Source organism: Aristolochia californica, unplaced genomic scaffold (genome assembly GCF_029961685.1).
Source record: "Aristolochia californica isolate CCGP_79_NKW_82.1479 unplaced genomic scaffold, dmAriCali1.0.hap1 SCAF_14, whole genome shotgun sequence".
Classification (NCBI taxonomy): Eukaryota; Viridiplantae; Streptophyta; class Magnoliopsida; order Piperales; family Aristolochiaceae; genus Aristolochia; species Aristolochia californica.
The window spans coordinates 8,033,449-8,056,318 of record NW_027181815.1 but is presented as its reverse complement, the minus strand read 5'-3'; the positions used below and the strand labels follow the sequence as shown (position 1 = coordinate 8,056,318).

General features: G+C 38.4%; 3 protein-coding genes across 3 annotated transcripts; 2 read left to right on the top strand and 1 right to left on the bottom strand.

The window, feature by feature from the left end:
• Window positions 1-4,345: 4,345 nt before the first annotated feature.
• On the top strand, window positions 4,346-9,833 carry LOC137950516 (beta-galactosidase 5-like). The gene is made up of 19 exons (XM_068797026.1): window positions 4,346-4,647; window positions 4,745-4,840; window positions 4,937-5,049; window positions 5,158-5,224; window positions 5,343-5,435; window positions 5,740-5,883; window positions 6,012-6,100; window positions 6,288-6,393; window positions 6,504-6,591; window positions 6,692-6,810; window positions 6,904-7,068; window positions 7,279-7,460; window positions 7,541-7,650; window positions 7,747-7,856; window positions 7,939-8,049; window positions 8,137-8,250; window positions 8,337-8,539; window positions 8,665-9,001; window positions 9,243-9,833. Exons 1-19 carry the CDS (start codon window positions 4,483-4,485, stop codon window positions 9,378-9,380), a joined length of 2,550 nt encoding a protein of 849 aa, XP_068653127.1. The 5' UTR covers window positions 4,346-4,482; the 3' UTR covers window positions 9,381-9,833.
• Window positions 9,834-10,009: 176 nt separating this feature from the next.
• On the bottom strand, window positions 10,010-11,798 carry LOC137950799 (thioredoxin H1-like). Its single transcript, XM_068797424.1, has 3 exons — window positions 11,639-11,798; window positions 10,459-10,581; window positions 10,010-10,345 (listed from the first exon to the last, which is right to left on the bottom strand). Exons 1-3 carry the CDS (start codon window positions 11,741-11,743, stop codon window positions 10,211-10,213), a joined length of 363 nt encoding a protein of 120 aa, XP_068653525.1. The 5' UTR covers window positions 11,744-11,798; the 3' UTR covers window positions 10,010-10,210.
• Window positions 11,799-15,376: 3,578 nt separating this feature from the next.
• LOC137949627 (chromatin remodeling protein EBS-like) lies at window positions 15,377-21,084 on the top strand. The gene is made up of 5 exons (XM_068795733.1): window positions 15,377-15,477; window positions 15,572-15,917; window positions 16,965-17,033; window positions 18,996-19,122; window positions 20,537-21,084. The coding sequence occupies exons 1-5, from the start codon at window positions 15,405-15,407 to the stop codon at window positions 20,561-20,563; spliced, it is 642 nt and encodes a 213-aa protein (XP_068651834.1). The 5' UTR covers window positions 15,377-15,404; the 3' UTR covers window positions 20,564-21,084.
• The last annotated feature ends 1,786 nt before the right edge of the window (window positions 21,085-22,870 follow it).

Here is a 22,870-nt window from a genome sequence, read left to right as displayed (position 1 = left end):
TACCTTAAAATAGTGAACAAACTCTTTTCAATGCCCTAAAACTAAGCTTATTAACTTTCGAAAATTGTGTGAAGTTTTCAGACTGGTGTATGGTTGTCATTTAGCTAGGAAAAATAATTTTTTCTCTCATATTTGTTTTGTGCAAGTCTGACCTCTTGGAAATGCAAGTGAGAAGTAGAAGAAGAAAAATAAAGAATTTCACGAGCTATAGTAAAAGATATTGAATGGTGATCAATGTCAACATTTTAAAATGCATTCAAGTCAAGGGGAGAATAGGAGGTAAATAATTTGCATCTATGAAAGATTTTATGGCCCAAAGTATTGAAAAAGTAAATGTCGAAGATTAAAAGTTAAAGAAAGTTACCAAGAAACATTTCTTTACAAGTTGAAATTACAAACTCCAATAAAGAGGAAAGTGTTAAAGAAGTAAATATGCTTTCATGACAAGTAATCTTACAATTAAGGAATTAATATGACAAAGTCTTTTATGAGTCTCATGGAAAGAAGTCTCAAACAAGAGGTCTTGTAGTGCTACCAATATCTATTTATGTAATGGTTATGTATTTATATTGTCTTATCTTTAAGAGTTTTACTTAAGGTGTAACTAGGTCTTAGGTAACTTAGTTTTTTGTTCGCTTCTAATTATTTTTCTATTGTAAATAAAGCATCAATGCACTCATTCTATAATAATCAATGAATATAAATTTTCTCTTAAAATTTTAAGACGTCAAAGTAGAATGTCTTCATCGATGTCGGTCCTTTCTATGATTAGAAGGTGGTAAGGACTATGGAACATTGACTATTATCATAGAATAGGAATGTTTGTTCTTTTAACCATGAGGCAACAACATGAGGGATGAAATTATCTAATCTACAAATAGATGGTGTTATAAAATCCTTCAAAAAATACACTTACATCATGTTCTATCTCAAACATAGATTCATTTAAATAAAAAAAATACCAAAATACTCTTATATATAATTGGGTAATCAATTAATCATGTACAAAATAACCTCATCCGTTGTCATTCTATTCAATAAACAATAAATATATCATAGCCTAAAATTACTCGAATACCTAATCAAACAAGATTTTTTGTTCCCTTTTCATTCCATTTAATAAATCGTACATAAAAATTAGACAAACCGACAAAATCGACACCTCTAAATGTGGTGTGGTGTTGTTATATTAGTATTTATTATACAACTCTCGTATGTGGAATAAGGAGCCTTTTTATACTAATCCTAGAGAGGTTAAGAAGCCTTTGTTTATATCTCTCTCACTAGTCACCTCGCCCAAGCTCAAACCATCTATTCTCACCCACCCCACATGCACTGATCTAGAAAACATTCTAATGCCCCCACTAAAGCCACTAATCCCGCACTCTTTAGTTATTGACCAGCCATCTTTAATAAACTCTTACACTTTTCTGTCAAACCGGGACTTTTGACAGTTGAAGCCGTACACCCAAGGCAGTGGAATAAGTGTTAGTCACAACTGACCCACCACTAAAGGGAAATAACGGTAATGTTACATGCATGACTGGGTGTCTTATCGAACAGTCAATTACCTTTAAGGAAAACTGAATGCTACAATGGGGTATATTGGATTTCCAAACTGCCCACACTTTATCACATGAAAAACTGAGTAGAGAGCAAACAGGAAACTAAACCAAATATATCAGAATTGATGCAAATGACAAAGGAAAAAACGAAGAATACTAATAATTGATACGGATAGGCCAGTAGTGACATCAGGGAGGGTCAGTCTTCAGACTTAAAAGCAAGGTGGGCACAGTGGTCCTAGTGAACTGATGTAGATGAATGAGAATGACAGAAATCATCAATAATATCATTCACTGCTTAAGACTTTGAGAGAGAAAATAACACAGAAACAGAGATCTGGTTGGATCCATTAGAGGAGGAGATGGGCAAGAGATACTCTTTATCAAGCAAAGATGGGTTCTGAGTGTCAATAATTCTCTTTCTTCACCGACGAAACTGATCGATGGCGAACATGGCATCCATTCTCAGGGAAGGACAAGGCTAATATGGGTAGTAGGAAAGACAAGAGATGCAGAAAAGGGATGATGACAGAAGCTTATCTAAGAGTCTTTGTTTGTGGGGGACACAAGCAATGGGCATCGAAGAATGAAGGTCACGTCCACATGGGATTGTGATTTAGGCCACCCATCACGCTGAGGTTCCCATTCCCTCCTTTTGCTTTTCTCTTCTCCATCTCCATAATGGGTTCCCATGGTTTGCTCCCATCCGAATTGTCTGCTTTATCTCACTCAGGTGAAGGGTGTTAATACCTGTTGTTAGAGTATAACGCCGGCCATTCGACCGAAAAGATTGGTGGATATCATGGTTTCGGTCCTCTCTGTATAGTTTCCTTCCAGCAGACTAATTTCCCCTTTTCTATATTCGTTCTCTTTCTGTTCGAAGAAATTCCTCAATCAAAACTAAAATACAAGCCTCCGATCCTTTTCACCAGGAGTGTGCGTATGACCGGCAAGAGTCCCGTTATGGCATAATTAAAGCAGCGTTAGCTGTGTGAGGTTTAATAATTGCAATTAGTGATTAGACAGAAAGACGGGAAAGAAGAGGTAACGGTCATGAGTTATTGAGAGGTCCCTCTGCTGTCTGATGTCCTCCTCTATCTAGAATTAAGCAGATTCCTAGAAGTCTCCCTGTTACATCATTTACTTAATGCAACTACTAGAAAGAGGAGGAGCCTAAAGTGAAACTTTTTAACTTTTTAGGTAGCTGCTTACCTCGTCCATTAAAGAGTCTCCGACCGCTCGTTGGATCTGTCTAACTGAACTCCAGCGATCCAACACAACTGCTTCTGCTTACAGACCCTCTCATACTCTCCGTCTAGATTTTGAAGCGGCACCTGTCTGTTTCAGAATAAAATTCGGTGTCTTAAAGAAGACCAAGTATTCACTCATTCATCAACAAACATCAACCTTATAATCAAAAGTTCAAAACCTTTTTTGTTTGCAAATTAGCTTCTTTGAAATCTTCACAAATGCCCATGTCGGTGGAAGGTGGAGTGCATACAGCGGATTCCCGTGTATGTAACTGGGCAATCCGAACGGGAGCCATGAGCTTCCGCCTTCAGGCCTTTGAATCCCATCGCATCTCTCACCTTCTGTACGTTTTTCTTTTGTGCTGTGCTCAATGAGAGGGGAGCGGAAGAGATGAGAGAGCTGCCGATGGCGCGAAGACGGAAATTTGGGAAACGAGACGAATCTCGGTTATTTCCCGCCACCGGACGGAACGGAGACGGTGAAAATTTAGAATTTTAGGGCGAGTTAGAAAATAAATAAAAATAAAAAACCACGTGGCTAGATTTCTAGAAACAGTTACTAAAGCGGGGCGGTGGCCGGTGGGGGTGTATCCCGTACTCTCGCGCGAGTTACCACATGCAATCATAATGATGGGTCCCACTTCTACGGCCTCTACCGACACTCCTGCCATTTGTTCCTTTTTCTTAGGGTTCCTTCGCGCTCAGAATTAATGAACCATCCTTTTCATTTCATTTTAGAATAAATGCCGTATAAACACCTCATGAAATTACTCTATTGCCCTCCCTACTAACCCATGTTTCGTGCCAGTAGAAGCGCAAAAGAACTCCAGATCTGCCGCAACCAATCTCGCCGTAACTCCTTGAATTGGACACATAAATGGGCCCGGTTGACCAAATCCATGATTCACCCACTACCAGTTTCTGTACGGTTGCATGCTTTATATAAAAATAATTTCATAATATATCAAATTAATATATGCTTTAGCTTGTCTTTGTTGTTGCATTTTATGTCTGTTCTTCGTGAGATTGGAGCCGTGGCAGCGTAGAAGCAAGGATTTTGGAGAAGGGAGGATTTAAAAAGATAAGGCTTCACATGGGCAATAAAAGCAACACAAATATCCAATCCCATTTTTGGTCTCTCTTTCATTTTCTTTCTTCCCTGTCGTCGCTGCCTCGCTGCTGCCTGTGGAGCTGATTTCTTAGAACAGTAAATGACGGCTATTAAATTGGTTGTAACTGACACTGATCGCACTTGTGAATTGGTTTTTAATTGGGAATATAGCCTTTTAGTAAGTTAGGTCGCCACGTGAACGGAGTTGAAGGAGTCGGTGAGAGTGATTACTGATCACAGAGTTAATTTGGGTTGCTTTTTGCAAAGTTCTGCTAACAGTGGAAAGTGTGAACGGTTGCAGAGGAAAAGAACAAATTAAAAGCGACTCACCAGATTCTAAATCCTTGCGTTTCCCTTTTTTTTTTTTTATATATATATGTGTAAGACAGTTGGACTAGCAGGCTAAAGCCTAAAGAAGAGTCAAGAGGGATGGACCCCTTGGCAGTCTAGCAGAGAGAGACGGCCACCCAGAAACTGCTACAATTATTTTGGTCTTTCCTCTCTGCAACTCTGTATTTTCTGTTCTAGTTTCCCGCCACGGAGGACGAAGGGCAAGATGGGTGTCAAGATTTCTGCTCCCTCTTCTTTGTTCTTCCTCTTGCTTTTCTTCTTCCAGGTGATTGAATGCACTGTGACTTATGACAGGAAGTCCATAATCATCAATGGACATAGGAGAATTCTTATTTCGGGTTCCATACATTATCCCAGAAGCACCACTGAAGTACTTAACTCTCTCTGCCTTTCTCTTTCTTTTGTTCATAGTTTTACAGACTGCATGTTCTGTATTTCACTCACCCTGTTTAAAATGGGGTTTCTAGATGTGGGAAGGCCTTATGCAGAAGGCTAAGGATGGAGGACTGGATGTCATTCAGACATACGTTTTCTGGAACGTTCACGAGCCTTCTCCCGGCAATGTACTACGAATTCTCATCCTGTCTTAAGCTTCCTACTTCCTTCTTCATGTATTAGCAGTGTAATCTAATGTTGAGTATACGTGGGGTTGTTTTCAGTATAATTTCGAGGGGAGATATGACCTTGTGCGGTTCATCAAAACAGCTCAGAAAGCGGGGCTCCTTGTACACTTGCGCATTGGACCTTATATTTGCGGAGAATGGAACTTCGGGTACTTTTTATCTTATTTTCCTGAATCATAGATTTCTAGATCTGCTCACTCGCAAGCTTATAGTTATTTGACGAGCTTTTTTCCTTGTTTTACTGCCATCTTCTGTAGAGGTTTTCCCGTGTGGCTGAAGTACGTTCCAGGAATCAGCTTCAGAACAGATAATGAGCCATTCAAGGTCTTTCTTCCTTTCTGATACCTTTGCATGTGCATTGAAAAGAAAGTTTATGCCTGGATTTTTTTTTTCACATTTTAATCTCACTTGTATACAACCTTTCTGTTTTGTGCGTTTTTAGATGGCAATGCAGGGTTTTACACATAAGATTGTGCAAATGTTGAAGGATGAAAGGCTCTTTGAAACCCAGGGTGGTCCTATCATTCTTTCTCAGGTATGAAAATTGGTTGGTTATTCATTTCCATCCGGGGATTCTAGTTTATCATGATTTACTAGTACTTAAATCAGTCAAATTATGCGAGGGTCCCTTAAGAATAGTTTCTAGTTTGTCCTTTTAAAAAGTATGGAACAGTGCACCCTAAAAAACAAAAAGCGGGAGACAGAAAAATGATTACTCTTTTGCTCCTTTAAAAAGTATGGAACAGTGCATACCCAAACCCTTCTGGAGTTCAAAGCATGAAATCTTCAATTGTCTCACGTAATTGGATCAATGGGATATTTCACTTCTGTGTGCACAGATTGAAAATGAATACGGAGCAGAGGAAAAGCTTTTTGGAGGTCCGGGCCACACTTATATGAATTGGGCTGCAAAGATGGCAGTTGGGTTGGATACAGGGGTCCCATGGGTGATGTGCAAACAAGATGATGCCCCAGATCCTGTGGTAAGTTTTACCACCTAAACTTTGTAGTTTCCCCGAGAATCTTATGGAACTTCTTATATTATCAATTCCCCAGTGTATACCTAGTGAATTATAATTGCCTGTTTCTTTCCCCCAAATCTTTTTTGCAGATAAATGCCTGCAACGGTTTCTACTGTGATGGTTTTACTCCCAACAAACCTTATAAGCCTCTGATGTGGACTGAGGCTTGGAGTGGCTGGTAAATTTAGCCTTTTTACTCTGGATGTTTATCATGTCAATATTGAAGCCTGTAATAGTTCAATCGGATATTTCAATACTCATATTAGGATGCACTTTATCTTTTATAGAAAGTACTGGAACTGTGTATATCTTTCATTTTAGAGCTGAAGGTGAGGGCTAATCTTGTTTCTTCGTTTCTATTGAAGGTTCAACGAATTTGGTGGTCCAATCCACAAACGTCCAGTTGAAGACTTGGCATTTGCTGTTGCACGCTTTATACAAAAGGGAGGATCCTTTGTTAACTACTACATGGTGAGATCTGCTCTCCAATTTTCTAAAATATCTTTGCAAGCGGATTTTTGGTTTAGGGGAATTTGTGTGTAACAATTATTAAAAGTTCAATGGCCCATTTGTTGTAACAGTACCATGGTGGAACCAACTTTGGCCGCACTGCTGGAGGGCCATTCATCACAACAAGCTATGACTATGATGCCCCTCTTGATGAATATGGTATATGTTCTTATTTTTCACAATAGAATATACATTGCAATATTCAATTAATGTGGATTCCCAGTTCTAAGTGTTTCTAATTGCTTTGTCAACTTGGCAGGATTGCCCAGACAACCTAAATATGGGCATCTCAAGGAACTTCATAAGTCTATTAAGCTCTGTGAGAAGGCTCTGGTTTCTGCTGACCCGATTGTTACTTCCCTAGGAGCTTATCAACAGGTCTCTTAATCCTTTTAAACCAGTGTCTTCCTCTGACCTTGATGGCTAAGTGATTTGACTTTGCTATACTGACTCATTAAAATGATTGGGCAGGCACATGTTTTCTCTTCTAGATCAGGAGGATGTGCAGCTTTCCTTTCAAATTTGAACTCACAATCTGCTGCAAGAGTTATGTTCAATAACATGCACTACAACCTTCCCCCATGGTCAATCAGCATTCTTCCGGATTGCAGAAATGTAGTCTTTAACACTGCCAAGGCAAGTGAAATAAGCCATGCATCTCCCATCATTTTCATTTTTGTTTTGCCTATGTTGCTCCTCATACTTTCCGCCAAAGCCTTCCGTAAACCTTATGAGTATGAGCTCTGTTACATCTGGATACTGCTGGGTTTTGCCTATAATGTGTGATGTGCCATGCATCATAATAAGACAAATGTAAAAAAAAATAACTAGCTATGGCCAATACAGGTTGGAGTCCAATCATCACAGATGCAAATGACTTCTATAGGCAACTCAAACCTGCTTTCATGGGAAACATATGATGAGGATATCTCTTCACTTGGAGACAATTCTATGATAACTGCCGTCGGTCTCTTGGAGCAAATAAATGTGACTCGTGACACGAGTGATTACCTCTGGTATATGACCAGGTAACTCATCTAATCCCATTAAAAGAATTCTTGTTCGTAGATTGTTTTGATACTCAAAAGTTTCCTTTATGGTCCTCCAGTGTTGACATAAATCCATCTGAAACATTTTTGCGAGGGGGAAAGCATCCCTCACTTACTGTACAGTCAGCAGGCCATGCTCTCCATGTATTCATCAATGGAGAACTTTCAGGTATGCAAACCTGTTGATCAGTAGTGCTATTGGTCGAATCCGTAAGCTACTCAGATGAATTTTATATCTAACCTCGCTACATATGTGTCATCATAGGGACTGCCTATGGTAGTAGGGAGAACCGAAGGTTCACTTACACTGGTGATGTTAAGCTGCGGGCAGGAACCAATAGAATTGCACTTCTGAGTGTTGCAGTTGGATTGTCGGTAACTATTTCTTCCCTTTTAATTAACCCGTGAAGTTTATGTCAAGTAATTTACTCTCTAGTTGTTCCTGTGCTGGGTGAAGAATGTTGGAACCCATTATGAGACGTGGAATACAGGAGTCCTAGGTCCAGTTGTGTTGCACAGTCTTGACCAGGGGAAAAGGGATTTGACATGGCAGAAATGGTTCTACCAGGTTCATTTTCTACTTAAAACTTAATTTTTACCTTGTCAAGAGCAACCGTGGATATAATTGAGAAATTGCATCGGTTTTTTCATCCAGGTTGGTCTGAAAGGGGAAGCCATGAATCTCGTCTCTCCAGATGGCATTTCATCTGTGGAGTGGATGCAAGGGTCATTGGTTGCTCAAAAGCAGCAGCCTTTAACATGGTACAAGGTAATCTGCTGCATACTCCCAACTACCAGTTTCTGCTATTAAATGTTTTTAGCATTAACACTCACTCATTCTATCTGGCACTTCAGGCATATTTGGATGCCCCTCAGGGAGATGAACCATTGGCCTTGGACATGAATGGTATGGGCAAGGGTCAAATATGGGTCAATGGGCAAAGTGTTGGAAGATATTGGACTGCATGGGCCAGCGGTAATTGTAATGGCTGTAGTTATGCTGGTACTTACCGAGCACCAAAGTGCCAATTGGGCTGTGGCAAACCAACTCAACGCTGGTAAGAGCAGTGGCTTGTTAAGATTTTTTTGTCAACGAGTAAATAATGATCCTGTCCATTGGCAAAGCTGAAACACATCAACAGCTTTTTTTTTGCTTATTAACATGTTTTTGCTTTATTTTAAGGTATCATGTACCAAGGTCCTGGTTGAAGCCAAGTAGAAATCTTGTGGTTATTTTTGAGGAACTGGGTGGGGATGCTTCGCAAATTTCCCTAGTAAAAAGATCAGTTTCAACTGTTTGTGCTGATGTATCGGAATTTCATCCAACTTTAAAGAACTGGCATATCGAGAGCTACGGTAGACCTGAAGAGGTCCACAATGCCAAGGTTCACTTGCACTGTTCTGCCGGACAAACCATCTCCTCCATCAAATTTGCTAGCTTTGGGACTCCTTCAGGAACTTGTGGCAATTTCCAGCAGGGAATGTGTCATTCTCCTAACTCATATACGGTGTTGGAGAAGGTTTCTCTCTCATCTCTCTTATTCACATGGACTTCCTTATTTGCCAATTCGCATGTGCATCCATGCATAACAATGTTTGCTTGTTTATTATATCCATATAAGCTGTTGAGAAATTCATTCACTTAAGAAAGATTCGTTTGAAGTTGCATTCATGCTATCATTTTGGTTACAGTTCTGATTTGTGAACATAGTCAACATGCATGAAGGGAGTAAACTCAGTCATCGTATCTGTGTTTCACAGAAGTGTGTAGGACAGGAGAGATGCTCTGTAGCCATATCAATGAACAACTTTGGAGGGGATCCATGCCCTAGCGTGATGAAGCGGGTAGCTGTGGAAGCAATTTGCTCCAATGCAATTGATCCAAATTCAAGAGGCTAACACCATTTTGGAGTTATCAGAGAGTTCTCAATAATCAACTGGATTGGTTTGCTTAATTTGTAAAAAAGCAGAGGAAAGAAAATAGGATATAGGAGAGTGGTTATGTCGTCTGAGTATCAGATCAACGTAGACGTAAAGTTTGATTTCATGCATTCATTCTTCTCAGGGAACAACGCATCTGTAAAATAGTGTAGGTGAGGTTCCAAATGTGGGTCCTGTGTAGAAGCCTGTGAGGTTCTGGTGCCCGAGTTTTAAGCAAGGATGAGCACCAGAGATGGGGCGAGGAAGAAGATACAGGGTAATGCTCATTTGGGTCGATTGGTTTATCATTTTTCTTTCATTAAATAAATCAAAGTGATAATCTTCCCTGTATTATTGTTGAAGAGGAGAAATTGTGAAGTTCATGTATTGGTGTTTGTGTTTTACTAAAAGAACCGGATTGTTCTTTTTTAATTGTTGTTGGGAGAAGTTTGGCATACCTCCTTGAGCACATCAAAGCTTCGATGACACTAATTGAAGCTCAAAGCAACGATTTTGCTCAAAGCCTCAAAGAAGATATGTTGATATCAATGCAGCAATTCAATACCTTCTTAACAACATCGTCTTCTCAAACCAGCCAAATCCTTCATTCATTACGAGTGCCACCATGGCACATTCAAGTGCTATCGCATTTCATACTTCTCTTGTAGCAGGTAGGACCATTCATAGAGACATTTAAATCTCAATTTTAATATAGCTGTGCATATATATAGTTACTTCACATAAAATTCTATGTGCATATGAGTGTCAAATAAGACGCATTGAACTGGCTTTGAAAGAGCAAGGAGAGATCAATTAGTCATGTGCTTCGCAATCTTCTCTTGTAGCTCTTCCTTCTTTGCACCCACAACCTTGTCCACAATCTTTCCCTCTTTTAGAAACATGAACGTTGGCATCGCCTCTATCGCCCAATCCATAGCAACAGACTGGAAATTTTGAATGTATAGGTAAAATTAGATAAATCTATAATAACGAGTTTCATGAAAGAGGAAAAAACCAGTTTATAAGTTCAAGTGACCCACTGAATGCAATGCAGTACCTTCAATTCATCTACATCAACCTTGAGAAAGGTAACATGAGGCAACTTCTTAGCCAGCTCTGTTAGAATCGGACTAATGAAACAACATGGTCCACACCAGGAAGCAGTAAAATCAACAACTATCTGATAACAGAGATAAATGAACATTAGAGATGCAAGTCTTATAGTTGTCTGAGAATACAAAAACCCTGTACCATCCACTGGTCTTGTTAAAATTTCATGTGTATATCAGAGGTGATTGATTCAACCGGAGCAGCATGACTCATTCACCCAAACAAAATTAAAAGGCAAACTAGGGTTTGCTAATCCATGGATTAACCTTAAGGCTACTTCTCTCCAATCACATTGGGATGTTGAATTAGATCTGTTTCCTAATATAAATCGATCTTATTCACCCCCTTTTAATGATTGGAAGGGTCTGTCCATAATGCTTAGTCCACTCACAAAGAAATCCCAAGTCTCTGCTCTCATGGTCCCTAGAAAAACTATCTACCTTTTTTTCTCAACTGCAATTATACTAATGCCAATGACAGCAGCTTCTCAAGGATAAAACTAAAAAATAATGGGGCGCTTCAGAGCTTAAAGATCTCGAGCGTTCATTTCTTTTCGCCTGAAGATTTGGCGCTCAAGAAAATAAATAAATGAATAATCACAAAAACCAATCCCTTGCCTTCCGGTTTGTTTCGTTGGATCGCTGGCCCGAACAGTTCATATACAGAGAGACAATCTAACATTTAATCCACCAAATTTCAATCATGAGATACTAGGAAAGGCTTGATTACATGCTACGAATTCAAATTTGGATTCCTTGATCTAAATTTCTGCCAAACAGAAGGAACTTTAACGTTTCTGATATACCATCCACAAAAACACAGAGATCAAAAAGAAAATCCTCACAGAAGAACAATGAAGACATTATAACTGAACAGAAATGACCCTGCTGCATGCATGCAAAGTCTCTAAAAAGCCTTAAAAAACAAAGTTAAAGTTTTATCATTGTCTCTCGTGATCCAATCGAATAAAAGGAAAACCCCGTCGGAAACTTTTTACAGGCAATTGAATCAGAAACAGGGGAAGGAAAACGAACATTTCTCAGAGCCAACAAACAAGAACCAACAAAATCGAAAAGCAAGCGAATCAGGTAACCGATGAAAAGAGAAGAAGAATCCGGCAAATATACCAGATTGTTGGATTCGTTGCCCTTCTGGAGTTGCAGGTTCCACGCTTCTTCAGTGTGGCAAGCGATGACAACTCCTTCCGCCGCAGCTGCTGACGCCACCGCCATTCGTATTTGTCACCCCCTTTTTCTCTCACCAATTAATTCCAAGAAACAATTCGAAAATCAGAAGCTGAAAAATTCCGCTTCTCTCTGAAAGAATATCCAAGTAGGCGTTTCAAGAGGAGGGAATCAGTTTCCAAGTATAATGACGAAATTGCCCTCCAAAAAATGATGAGAGACGATCATGACACGTGTGAGTGGAATGATATCAACCATTGATTTAACCTTTCAAGCAAAGCAGCTTTTGGCAATAGACGAAAAGGAGTTTTTTTGAGTAATTTAAGGGCAAGAAAGTAATAAGAGGGTCTTTAACCATATTGAGACCATGTCTTCTTTCCATTTTTTAAAAAATAAATTTATTCATCTTAATAATTAAAATCCTTTTATTTAAACGCATAATAAAAAGTTAATGTTTAATTGTTACATTTAAACAACTTATTAGGTTGTATTTATCCATTAAATACTTAGTTGTAAAATATAAAGTCATACTTAATAAATCATAAATGAAAAGTATGTAAAATTTAATTGAATATTTATAAATTGTATAAATAAATAAATTAATTTATATTTTAAAACATTATGTAAATAATAAATAGTTAAGTTGTACATAATAATGGGGTGGTTTTACTTGTTGAAACACAAGGATCAGGTCTTTTATACCTTTCTGTTGTTTCATAAGATGATCCAAACCCAATTCTCAGCTAACATTCGAATTCTTCGATCTGATTATGATGGAGAATATGTGAATCATCAGTTTCGTGATTATTTCCAACACCATGGACTGATTCATGAAAAAATGGTATTACAAAGCAGAAAAAATGTCACATTCTTGAAACAACTTGAGCTCTTTTATTTAGGTCTCAAATGTTTAGGCATCATTGGACATATGTTGTTGTTACGGCCGTCCACCTCATTAACCGCATGTTTTCCAAATTTTTTGAGTTTAAGACTCCACTACAGGCACTGTTAAACTATGTTTCATTACCCACGGTGTTGATGCTCCCCCTTCAAATTTTTGGTTGGGTTGTGCTTGTTAATCTCCACAAAAACCAGCACTAGAAGTTTGATCTGTGTGCTACTCTATGTCTGTTTTTGGATATATGGTTCATCAAAAAGGGTACTACTGTTGCGATCCAACTACTCGTTGCACATATATAACTATGGATGGTCACATTTCTTGAATCTGATACTTTCTACTTGTTCACTACATCTAATTTTTTCCTTCGGGGGGAGATAAAAGAGTAAGAGCTGAATTGGCTGATATTTGATTGATTCAAGGACTCTGATATAGCAACAATTGTAGAACCAAATCCAAATAAGAGATCTTCATAAGTTGATGAAGCAGTACGCCACCTCCCCTAAGTATCCAATGACTCATCTCCTGATAATATCATTGAAGTAAGTACTTTTGTCACACCTCAAAATTCTAATGATGTGGATACTTCTGTTGATAACCCATCTCCTGAAAATATCATTAAGGTAAATACTCCTATCACACCTCAAAATTTTAATGATATGGCTACTCCTGTTGGCTGTGAGTTACCTGTCAGGCTCAACTGGGGCAAACCACCAAACAGATATTTCCCTGAAGTGAAGGAACAAAGATCAAAATATCCTATTGCCAAGTATCTACAAAAGAATTGTATGAACCCCTCAAGAAGTTTATAAATGAACTCTCCTTACACCATATTCCACAAGTGTTGGTGATGTTTTGAAAGACCCTAGGTGGGTTCACGCCATGAATGAAGAAATTGAGGCATTAATGAAAAATGAGACCTCGAGTTTTGTTCTTTTACCTGAAGGTAAAATAATAGTGGGGTGTAAATGGGTATTCTTCATCAAGTACAAATTTGATGGAGCAGTTGAACGGTACAAGGCAAGGCTAGTAGCAAAAGGATATACACAAACATATAGCGTAGATTATCAAGAGACATTCTCACATGTAGTCAAATTGAATACTGTTAGATTTTTGTTATCTCTTGCAACTAATCTTGATTGGCAACAACACCAATTTGACGTTAAAAATATTTTTCTCCATGGAGGTCTTACTCCAATGAACTCTAAATGACTTGAATCAATCTCCTAGAGCGTGGTTTGAGAGATTGAGTTTGGCAATACGGAAATATAATTTTAAACAAAGTAATTCATATCATACACTATTCTTAAAACATTGACGGGGTAAATTAACAGATTTGATAGTGTATGTAGACGATATGATCATTATAGAAGATGATCTAGAAGAAATAACATGATTTCAAGAGAAATTGACAACAAAATTTGAGATGAAAAATCTAGGAGGACTTAAATATTTTGTGGGAATCGAAGTTGTTAGGTCCAAGCAAGGCATATTCCTTTCCCAACGAAAATATATCCTAGATTTATTATCAGAAGTTGGACTACTAAAGTGTAAGCATGCAGATACTCCAATAATCCCAAATCACAAGCTTGGAGAATACGCAGACCAAGTGCCAACAGACAAAAGAAGATACCAGAGGTTGGGAAACTTATTTATCTCTCCCATATACGACCTGACGTCGCCTATGTAGTAAGTGTAGTAAGCCAATTCATGCATTGTTCGAGTGAAGATCATATGAATGTTATGAATCAAATTCTTTGATACCTAAAATCCTCTCCTAGGAAATGACTTATGTTCTCAAAAAAACCAAAAGGTGGTAGCGTTATCAAGTGTTGAAGTTGAGTTTCTTGACATTGCTAAGGGTCTTTGTGATCTTCTCTAGCTTATGAGATTAGTAAATTGAAATTGGCTTTGGCCCAAACTGTGAGATAGATTTATTATACGATAATAAGGCGGTTATTGATATTTCACATAATCCAGTTCAACATGATCGGACTAAACATGTGGAAGCAGATCGGCACTGCATTAAGCAAAACCTTGAGGCAAAGATAAATCAATTTTTATTTGTTAAATCTGAAAACCAATTAGAAGATATACTTACAAAAACAACATGCAGCAAACACTTCTACAATTCACTTGATAAGTTGGGCATCAGAGATCTATTCATACTAACTCGAGGGGGATTGTTGGCATGAGATCCTCCAGAGAAGGACTTCTTCCTCCATTGAGTTGTCTTCCAAATCCGTTAACTCAAAGGAAAAAGTCCTCCGTAACATTAGTGGTGGATATGATCCTAAAGACCAAAGAAAAATTAACTGTAAAATTTTGTACATAAATACGAATGTAAATGTATGAATTTGAGATGAAAATAAGACTTTACCAAAAAAAAAACCTACATAGAGTCAAGAATGAGTTTTATACAACCCAAACTTGACCCTAAACCCTGACCCCAAAATCCGAACCTGAAAAAACCCCAAAGGAAAATTTTGTGGACCTCATATCGGACCCCAGGTGAAACATAAAACCCATCCTAAAGGTTTGTTAGTCCACTCCAAATACGAGGTGTGTCTATAAATAAGTGGGGCCCCGCCCCGGGTGTGAATATGAGAGTATTTTAATTGGCTATTTTTGGAAAGTGGATAGGAAGCGATTTCTAAATAGAACATGTGGACACGTGTAGAGTGAGGATGATCGGAGGAGGAGATCTTCTCGGCTCCGGTAGCGCTCGACTGTATGTAGACAGACGCATCTACTCGACGTTTATAAAAGCCGTCATTGGCCGATGTAGCTGCGCTTCTTCTTCTCTCTCATATGGCGAAGCCCCGACTGCCGAGAAAAACCTTAGACACTTATGCCATCAAAGGCACAAACAAGATCATCAAAGGTGAGTAACCCTCTCAAATCCCAAAACCCAAAAGAAATTCTTCTCTCTTCCTTCCCGATTCATCTCTTCCTTTCCCGCAATGCCTCTGTCGCAGCCGGAGACTGCGTTTTGATGCGAGCCGCCGACTCATCGAAGCCCCCGTACGTCGCCAAGATCGAGAAAATTGAATCTAACGGTCGTGGAGGCAACGTGCAGGTCGGAGTCCGCTGGTATTATCGCCCCGAGGAGTCGGCAGGTGGGCGTCGTCAATTTCATGGTGCCAAGGAGGTGTTCCTCTCCGATCACTATGACGTTCAGAGTGCTGACACCATCGAAGGAAAATGCACTGTTCACAATTTCAAGAGTTATATCAAACTTGACGCGGTCGGAAATGAGGATTTCTTCTGCCGCTTCGAATACAAATCCGCCACGGGGAGCTTTAATCCAGATAGAGTTGCCGTGTAAGTTGTCTTTCCTCGGGTTTTCTTTGTTAGTAATTCCCCTTTTTCTTTATATATATTTTGAACTAAATTTTTTTTGCGGTTCTATGTAGAGTAGAGCAGTTCCTCTTGCCTCCTGTTTTCTTTTGTTTTTCTCATCCAGATTAAAAGTGTAACGTTACCATATCACTTCGGTTGGTTGTGTTTAAGAGCAAGTGCGAGCATTTTCATTGGGCAAGTATCGGAAATTTCTTTCTTGTAATGGGTTCGTCTCTTCATGCAGAAAATGAAAGTCATTACTTTCCTTATCCTTTCCCTTGCCAATTGCTGGCAAGGTGAAAGTTGCTATTTTCGTGCTCAAATGCATCCTAGTTGCTGTGACAGTAATGGGGAAATGAAAAAGCGGGTGAGAGGCTTAGAGTTACTGAGACCTACTAGTTATTTTTTCCCCATTTCTACTGTGTTTTGAATGTTAGGTAAGATGATGGAGAAACTTTGGTCCATGATTTCAGTAGTCCTTTGGGTGTTATTGAAAGTTTTTCAATTTACACTGATTTTTTTTTCCGCACATGAAACATATCCTGTATTCTTATAAACAAATCTCAATATGGTTTTCTCATGATCTAACCTGGGTGTACAATTGCTATTGCGAGGCTTTAGTTTGGGGGACGTAAAACCCTCTTTCTAATTGTTTTCTTGTCTTATGTACAGCTGCTATAGATGGAAGCTGTTGTGTAATTTTAAATATATATCCATTTCTCAGGAAATGAAGTGTAATGAGATTGTTTTAAAGCTACTCAGCCTACTCCACCTTGGTATAGGGGTGATACAGTGTCTGAGAGAGGTCTTGTGGATGCTACATGGTTTTTTTCTTTTTTTTCTTGTTAAAAAGTTTGATCAGGCTCTTTTTGGCTGTTTTCAACAGATAATTCTTTCACTTGCTCTAGTCAAGCTCGGGTGCTTTTTATGTTAAAGAATGCGTAATTACTTAACTATATTGGTAAATTGGGTTATCATGTTTTTATATATAATTGGCCTCGCTGCTTACTGGTTGATTATATGTGGCAGCTATTGTAAGTGTGAGATGCCTTACAATCCCGATGACCTAATGATTCAGTGTGAAGGCTGCAATGATTGGTAAGTCTTGTTTTTGTTTGTCAGCCTACTGGTATCCTATTACAATCAATTGATTTTGAGAATGTGAACCAAGAATATTTGGATTTGGGGCAAGTTTTCTCTAAGTTCAGTTGTAAAATTATCTAATTTTCTGCCAAACTTTTGTCTTATAAGTGCTTCTTGAACTCTACTAGCTTATTGGAAGTCTGATGACTCTTGAATGCTGGTGGCCATAATGAACTTCTAAGATGGTTTTTCGATATGCCAACTAATTTAGTTGGGACACTCTTTGTCATCAAGTGAAACACGCATAGGGAATAGATCACTGTAATTCACTGAATTGGTGGTCATGCCTGTCTATTTTGTAGCATCGGTGATTAAACTGGCTTTTCCTGACTACATTATGTCTCAAAAAGGTGTGTGATAGGAGAAACAATCACCATACCTGCACTTCTTGATTATGATAGTGGGGAATTTATTTAAATTAAATGCAAGTGGCATGAGGCATCTATGTGATAGGCAATTTCCTCACCAGGTTTTTAATTGACCGGGGTGGTTGGAAATGTCTCTGCCTGTTTCCACTTTTACCCTTTTTTTAATCTGTCCAAATCTTCTTGTAAAACTTTCAGTGACAATTCCATATTTATCTCAGACGCATGGTAATCAACTGAGAAGGAGATATCCATATATTCTTCCTTGTGCCTTTATACATTATTCACTTAGTTCTTATCAGTGGGAGGTGTTACTTAGAGAGTCTTGACCACCAGTTGATTAATTCAAAAAGGACTCAGCTGTTTCTGATTTTACACAGAATCGCTAAGAAAATGTCATACAACTTAACAGATGTTTTCCAAGATAAATATAGATTGCTGAATGTTTGGCAGTTGTCTTGCAAGATCTATGAATAAAATGTTTCTTAGCTGGAATTTGAACTAAATAGCTTCTTTTTTGAGTTAGAAATTAGAAGGCACAAACTGTTGTGACATATGTATGTCCCAAGTTCTGTGGTTGGTTGTTTGGTTTGGCCATACACATAAAGTGAGTATGTGTAATCTATTGTTTTTCTTGAGTTATTATTGGATGAATTCTTGAAGAACCACTTGATGAAACCTCTGAAAAAGTGGGTGTTTGTTGATTTCGATTGATGTTAGCATCAAGGTCCTATCACTCTCAGAGGCCTTCTTCCTTTCATGCCAGCCTCCAAATCCTTCCTTATTTCTGATTTGCTTGTTCTATTTCACATTTTACCATTTCTAGTCACTGGTATTTTTATAAGATTTAAAAACATATATGCATATAAGGTTTACATTTGAACAGAAAATTCAAAATTTTGTTCACCTGTTTGAGGCCAGCATCATTTGTTTGAATGAAATGTAGTGACTAAGAGAACTAATTATAGCTCTGAAGAATTTTCTATTGAAAATGTAACTAAAGTTAATAGCATTTTACCTTGCTCCAATTTTGTACTTTCAGACCTCTTGTTAGTCATTATTTAGATAACGGTTGTGGTCTATTCTGCAATTACTTGTTGTCTCTTCACTCTAATGTGAATGCACTCTTCTCAATGCTTCCAACTTTGATGGACTGCAGAAGGAGCTACTGCTGCCTTAGGTTGCTCTAGGAGACTGCACAAAGTTTGTTGCCTACTATTGCAGTCGGTTTAGATGGATACCACCATTTCTATGCTTTGGGTTGGAGGTCCTTTTTTTTTTAGGTCTTTTAGATTATAGTAATCATAGCTGCAGTATTCAAGGCCTGCCTAGTTCAAGGTTTATTAATATAATGGCATGTTTGTACTTGGAAAAGATTCAAGTCTAAGATCTCCTTGTGGTTCTGGACATCTCACTACATGTAATCTGCTGCATCTATACTTTATTCTTTTGGGATATTATTGATTTTAGTCGTTTCTCAGTGCTTACCTTGTCAATCATGATTGCAAAAAGGAGCTGAAGATCTCAGTTCTTTTCTTGTTTTACTTTACAGGTTTCATCCACCTTGTATAAATATGACAGTAGAGGATGCAAAAAGGCTTGAAAATTTCTTCTGTCAGGCTTGTGCATCTCATGGTGAGAAAAAGGCAGACGATGCTCAAAGACAGCCAGAGGCTAAGGTAGATTCATGGTAGTTGGACTTAAGAAATTCCTTTTCTTCTTCTGGTATCAAATCTGTGCTATTCAAGATGTCTTATACATTTTGTTTCTCGAGGTGCAGCTCTATAGACATGCAAGTTTTCATACTATCATCAAAATGCAACAAAGCTTCATGCTGAATGGAGCCAACTATTAATGAAAAGTCATAAGTTTTTGTACCTTGATCTTGACTAGCCAAAAGAACAATAGAGTATATTTTAGCACACTTCTTCTTAGAGAAGGAAAATGTATGCACGAGTCTGATGGGTCACAACTTTTAATTTTTAATTTTTATTACTTTTTATTTTTGGGGTGGAGTAGGGAGGGGAAGGGGGAGGGGGAGAGGTATTGCAGCAGGGAGTGGGTGGGCGTTCTCCATTTGGGGTTCAAGATGCCTTTGTGAATAATGTTCTGGAGTCAGTGGAGTTCTTGATGAAGGGGTACGTGGAGAGTAGTGAAGTTGAAGGGACACCATCTATTAGGAGGGAATCATGGAGCGAGAAAGAATAATGGAGAGAACATCTGGTCTTTCCCTCTTTCTGTTTTTGTAACTATTGGAGATAAATTAGGGATAACCATCCTATCACCGCCTATAACAATTTAGATTCAATGAAATCCCTTATCTAGCTATTTTGGAAATATAGGCCTTGGGGCGAAATTTGGAGTGGTACTCATGAATTGGGGTGGTGTGATGGTCACATGGGGGTTTTTGGAGAACAGTCTCACCAGCTATATAGGGAGCAAAGTTCAGAAAAAAAAAAAAAGTTCTGGTAATTATCCTTTTCCTACACAGTATGGTTAGACACGAGTTTAGCCTAGGGATCCATCTCTATGCTTCTTAAAAAATAAAGCTTATTTGAGGTTTCTATTTTGATTTTCCAGTAGTAGATTTGGGTAGATCTTGCTTTTTGCCTGTTGAGGTCTCCCCACCTATCTGTGGTGCCCTTCCTTTTAAAGCTTGGTTTCTCATTTCAAATATTTATGCGGTAGCTAAGCAATCATATATGTCACAAGGGCTTGCTATATTGGGCAGGAAAAGAACTTCCGAACTATCTTTTTTCTATTTATCAAAATGTTATGCGGGATAAAGAGAAAAAAAAATTCTTGTGCAGCTGGGTGAATGGACCTTTTGGTTTCTGTTTTTGGTTTTTTGCTTAAGTGTCTGGAAGCTCTTGTACTTTTTTCTCTTTTTCAGTCAGAGAGTGTGTGTGTGTAGAGTCACATGGTAAACAATAGCTTATTCTCACTTTAATTTTTACAGGTTGTACAATGTCTATGAAAGTCTTTTTGTTTGATGTGGATCCAATTCTAGATGATTGGGAACTTGTACCTTGCATTGGAGATGTCTCTGTCAGAATCATATTTGGGATGATCATAATTTTATTCGTTTTTCAGGTTGACAATAAACGTCGGAGGAGGTGAGATATTGGGGAATAATAAAGCTGCTTTCGGATAGCTTTGTTGGTGGGTTAAAAGTAACTGCAGGAGTGTAGTAGAGTTGACAAAAGGAGAAAAAATTATGAAAAGAGCTGCATAGACGTTTGTGGTTGCAGATCAAGGTTTGATCATGTTAAAGGATGTGCCCATGGCAAAGTTTTTTCTGGTCAAGGGGTGCTCATGTTTGTAAATAGTGCATGCATCAGGTCTTGTTTTCCTTGTCTAGTTGAAGTTAGGGTTTGAAAGGGTCGTGGCTCCATGAAAACGGACTGAAAGGCCTTCCCAATGTTAATAGTTTGCAGGTACTTGTCTTTTCAACCATACTGAATCTGGCTATACTGTATAGCTTATAGAGTGATTAATTGAAGTGAAAATTTGATAAGATCAGAATTTCTCTTTTGTGTTGCTTTGATATAGCAAATGCTGATAAGTGTACGTGTTCCAATCTTTTCAGATTTAAGATGGTGATCAGCCCACAAATTAGATTACCCTGAATTTGTGTATCTTGTGAACCTTACTCCCTTTTCTTTTTCTCTCTCTATTAAGCCCGTGTGCAATCTATTGCAAAGAAAATCCTGCACTTTGTACGTTGCCATTAGAAAGGGCTTCTTAAACTGGTACAACTGTCCCAAGCTCTCAAGAATTCCATTTGCGTCCAAATAGACGAACCTGGCACGAAACAGCCAGGTCCACGCTCCCAAGTGACTGGTAGGGTGCGATGGGAGCGATCAGCCCAGTGCGCTCTGCTAACACCATGTGGTTGTGTGGTTGTTTTGACTCAAATTCAAATTTTGAGTTTTTCCTACCCAAATGGCTTTGAAATAGGGTAGTTTGAGACAAATAAGGGCACATGGAGTTTGACACATTTCAATTTAAATAATATGGGATTTGTTTTTTCTTATTGGCTAATGTATTATAGGGATAAGGGTGGTTTATACCTAATTTGCCTATAAGTAAACTTGGTGGATTCATCTAAAATTTGTGCAAAGAATACTTTTATTTCTATTAGAGTTTATTTCTCTACCATTTGGTTGGTTTTCCCTTTGAAAGGAAGGCTTACTAGCTTACTTTTTCACTCGAAGTGGTATCACAACAAGTTCGTTTCAGCCATGGCTTCATTGCATCACAAGGGAATCATCAGCGAGAACATTCAATCGTTCACTTTCTTGATGCTAAGTATTCCTAATATGATCGATGAGGATCAGTTATTTTCATTTATGGCGTGACTTCGTCGATGGGCCAAGCAAGAATTAAGGCGGCGAGATGTGAAGATGTTAGCCATTGCTCTTGCCACCATCGAAAAGCTAATAGATTTTGAGAGAAAATCTGACAAAAGCACCTCTAATCCACAAAAGTCACAAGTACAGGTACAAAGAGAATAACAAGAAGAAGCAATCTTAGAACAGAAATTCCAAGAATGAGAACCGAAACTCCAAAAATGGAGAAAAGAAGAACCCTATGGATAGGTATTTCTAAAAAAATCAAATGTTTTATTTGTGCTGGCAAACATATGGTGCAGAATTGTTCGAAGAAGAGGCTATTGGATGCCATCAAAACGGACGAAGCCATTGAGCAACCAAGTAACGAACTTAGAATGGGTTCGACGATGCTACTTAAATCCATTGAAGCCCATATCGAGAAGTCTACAAAACCGTTGATAAGATCTATGCAAAAATTGCTCTACTTAGATGTTTTGCTTAATGACATTAAAGCACATGCTATGGTCAACACCGAAACTACCCACAACTTCGTTTCGATGGAAGAAGCGAAACGATTAAACCTACATTGGGAGTACGATGATAGTCGTATGAAGGTTGTCAATTCAACGGCTAAGGTGGTGCTTGGCTGGCGAAACGCACCCCAATTGTCATTAGAAAGTGGGTAAGCTTTTTCGATTTTATTATTGTTCACATTGATGATTTCAATATAATTTTAGGCATAGACTTCCCTTTTAATTGTAATGCGTTTGTAATTGCCCTACTTGGTAGTTGTAGGGATTATGGATAAGATTGGGCTTGTATGATTTCGGAGAATGGGGATATGTAAAAGGGAAAATTGTAATGCTTTCGGCTCTCTTGCTTAAGAAGGGGTTTAGACGGGGAAAATACATTTCTAGGAAATGACCAACCGCTTGAGACTCAACCCATGCTGGCATACATTGAAAAAACCCTGAAGTCGTAATAAACATATTGACATTAAGTATCTGGTTATTGGAGAATATATCAAAGTAAATAAATAAAGTAGTTTGTAGTATATTAATGGTTAGATTGATGATTGATGATCCATTGATAA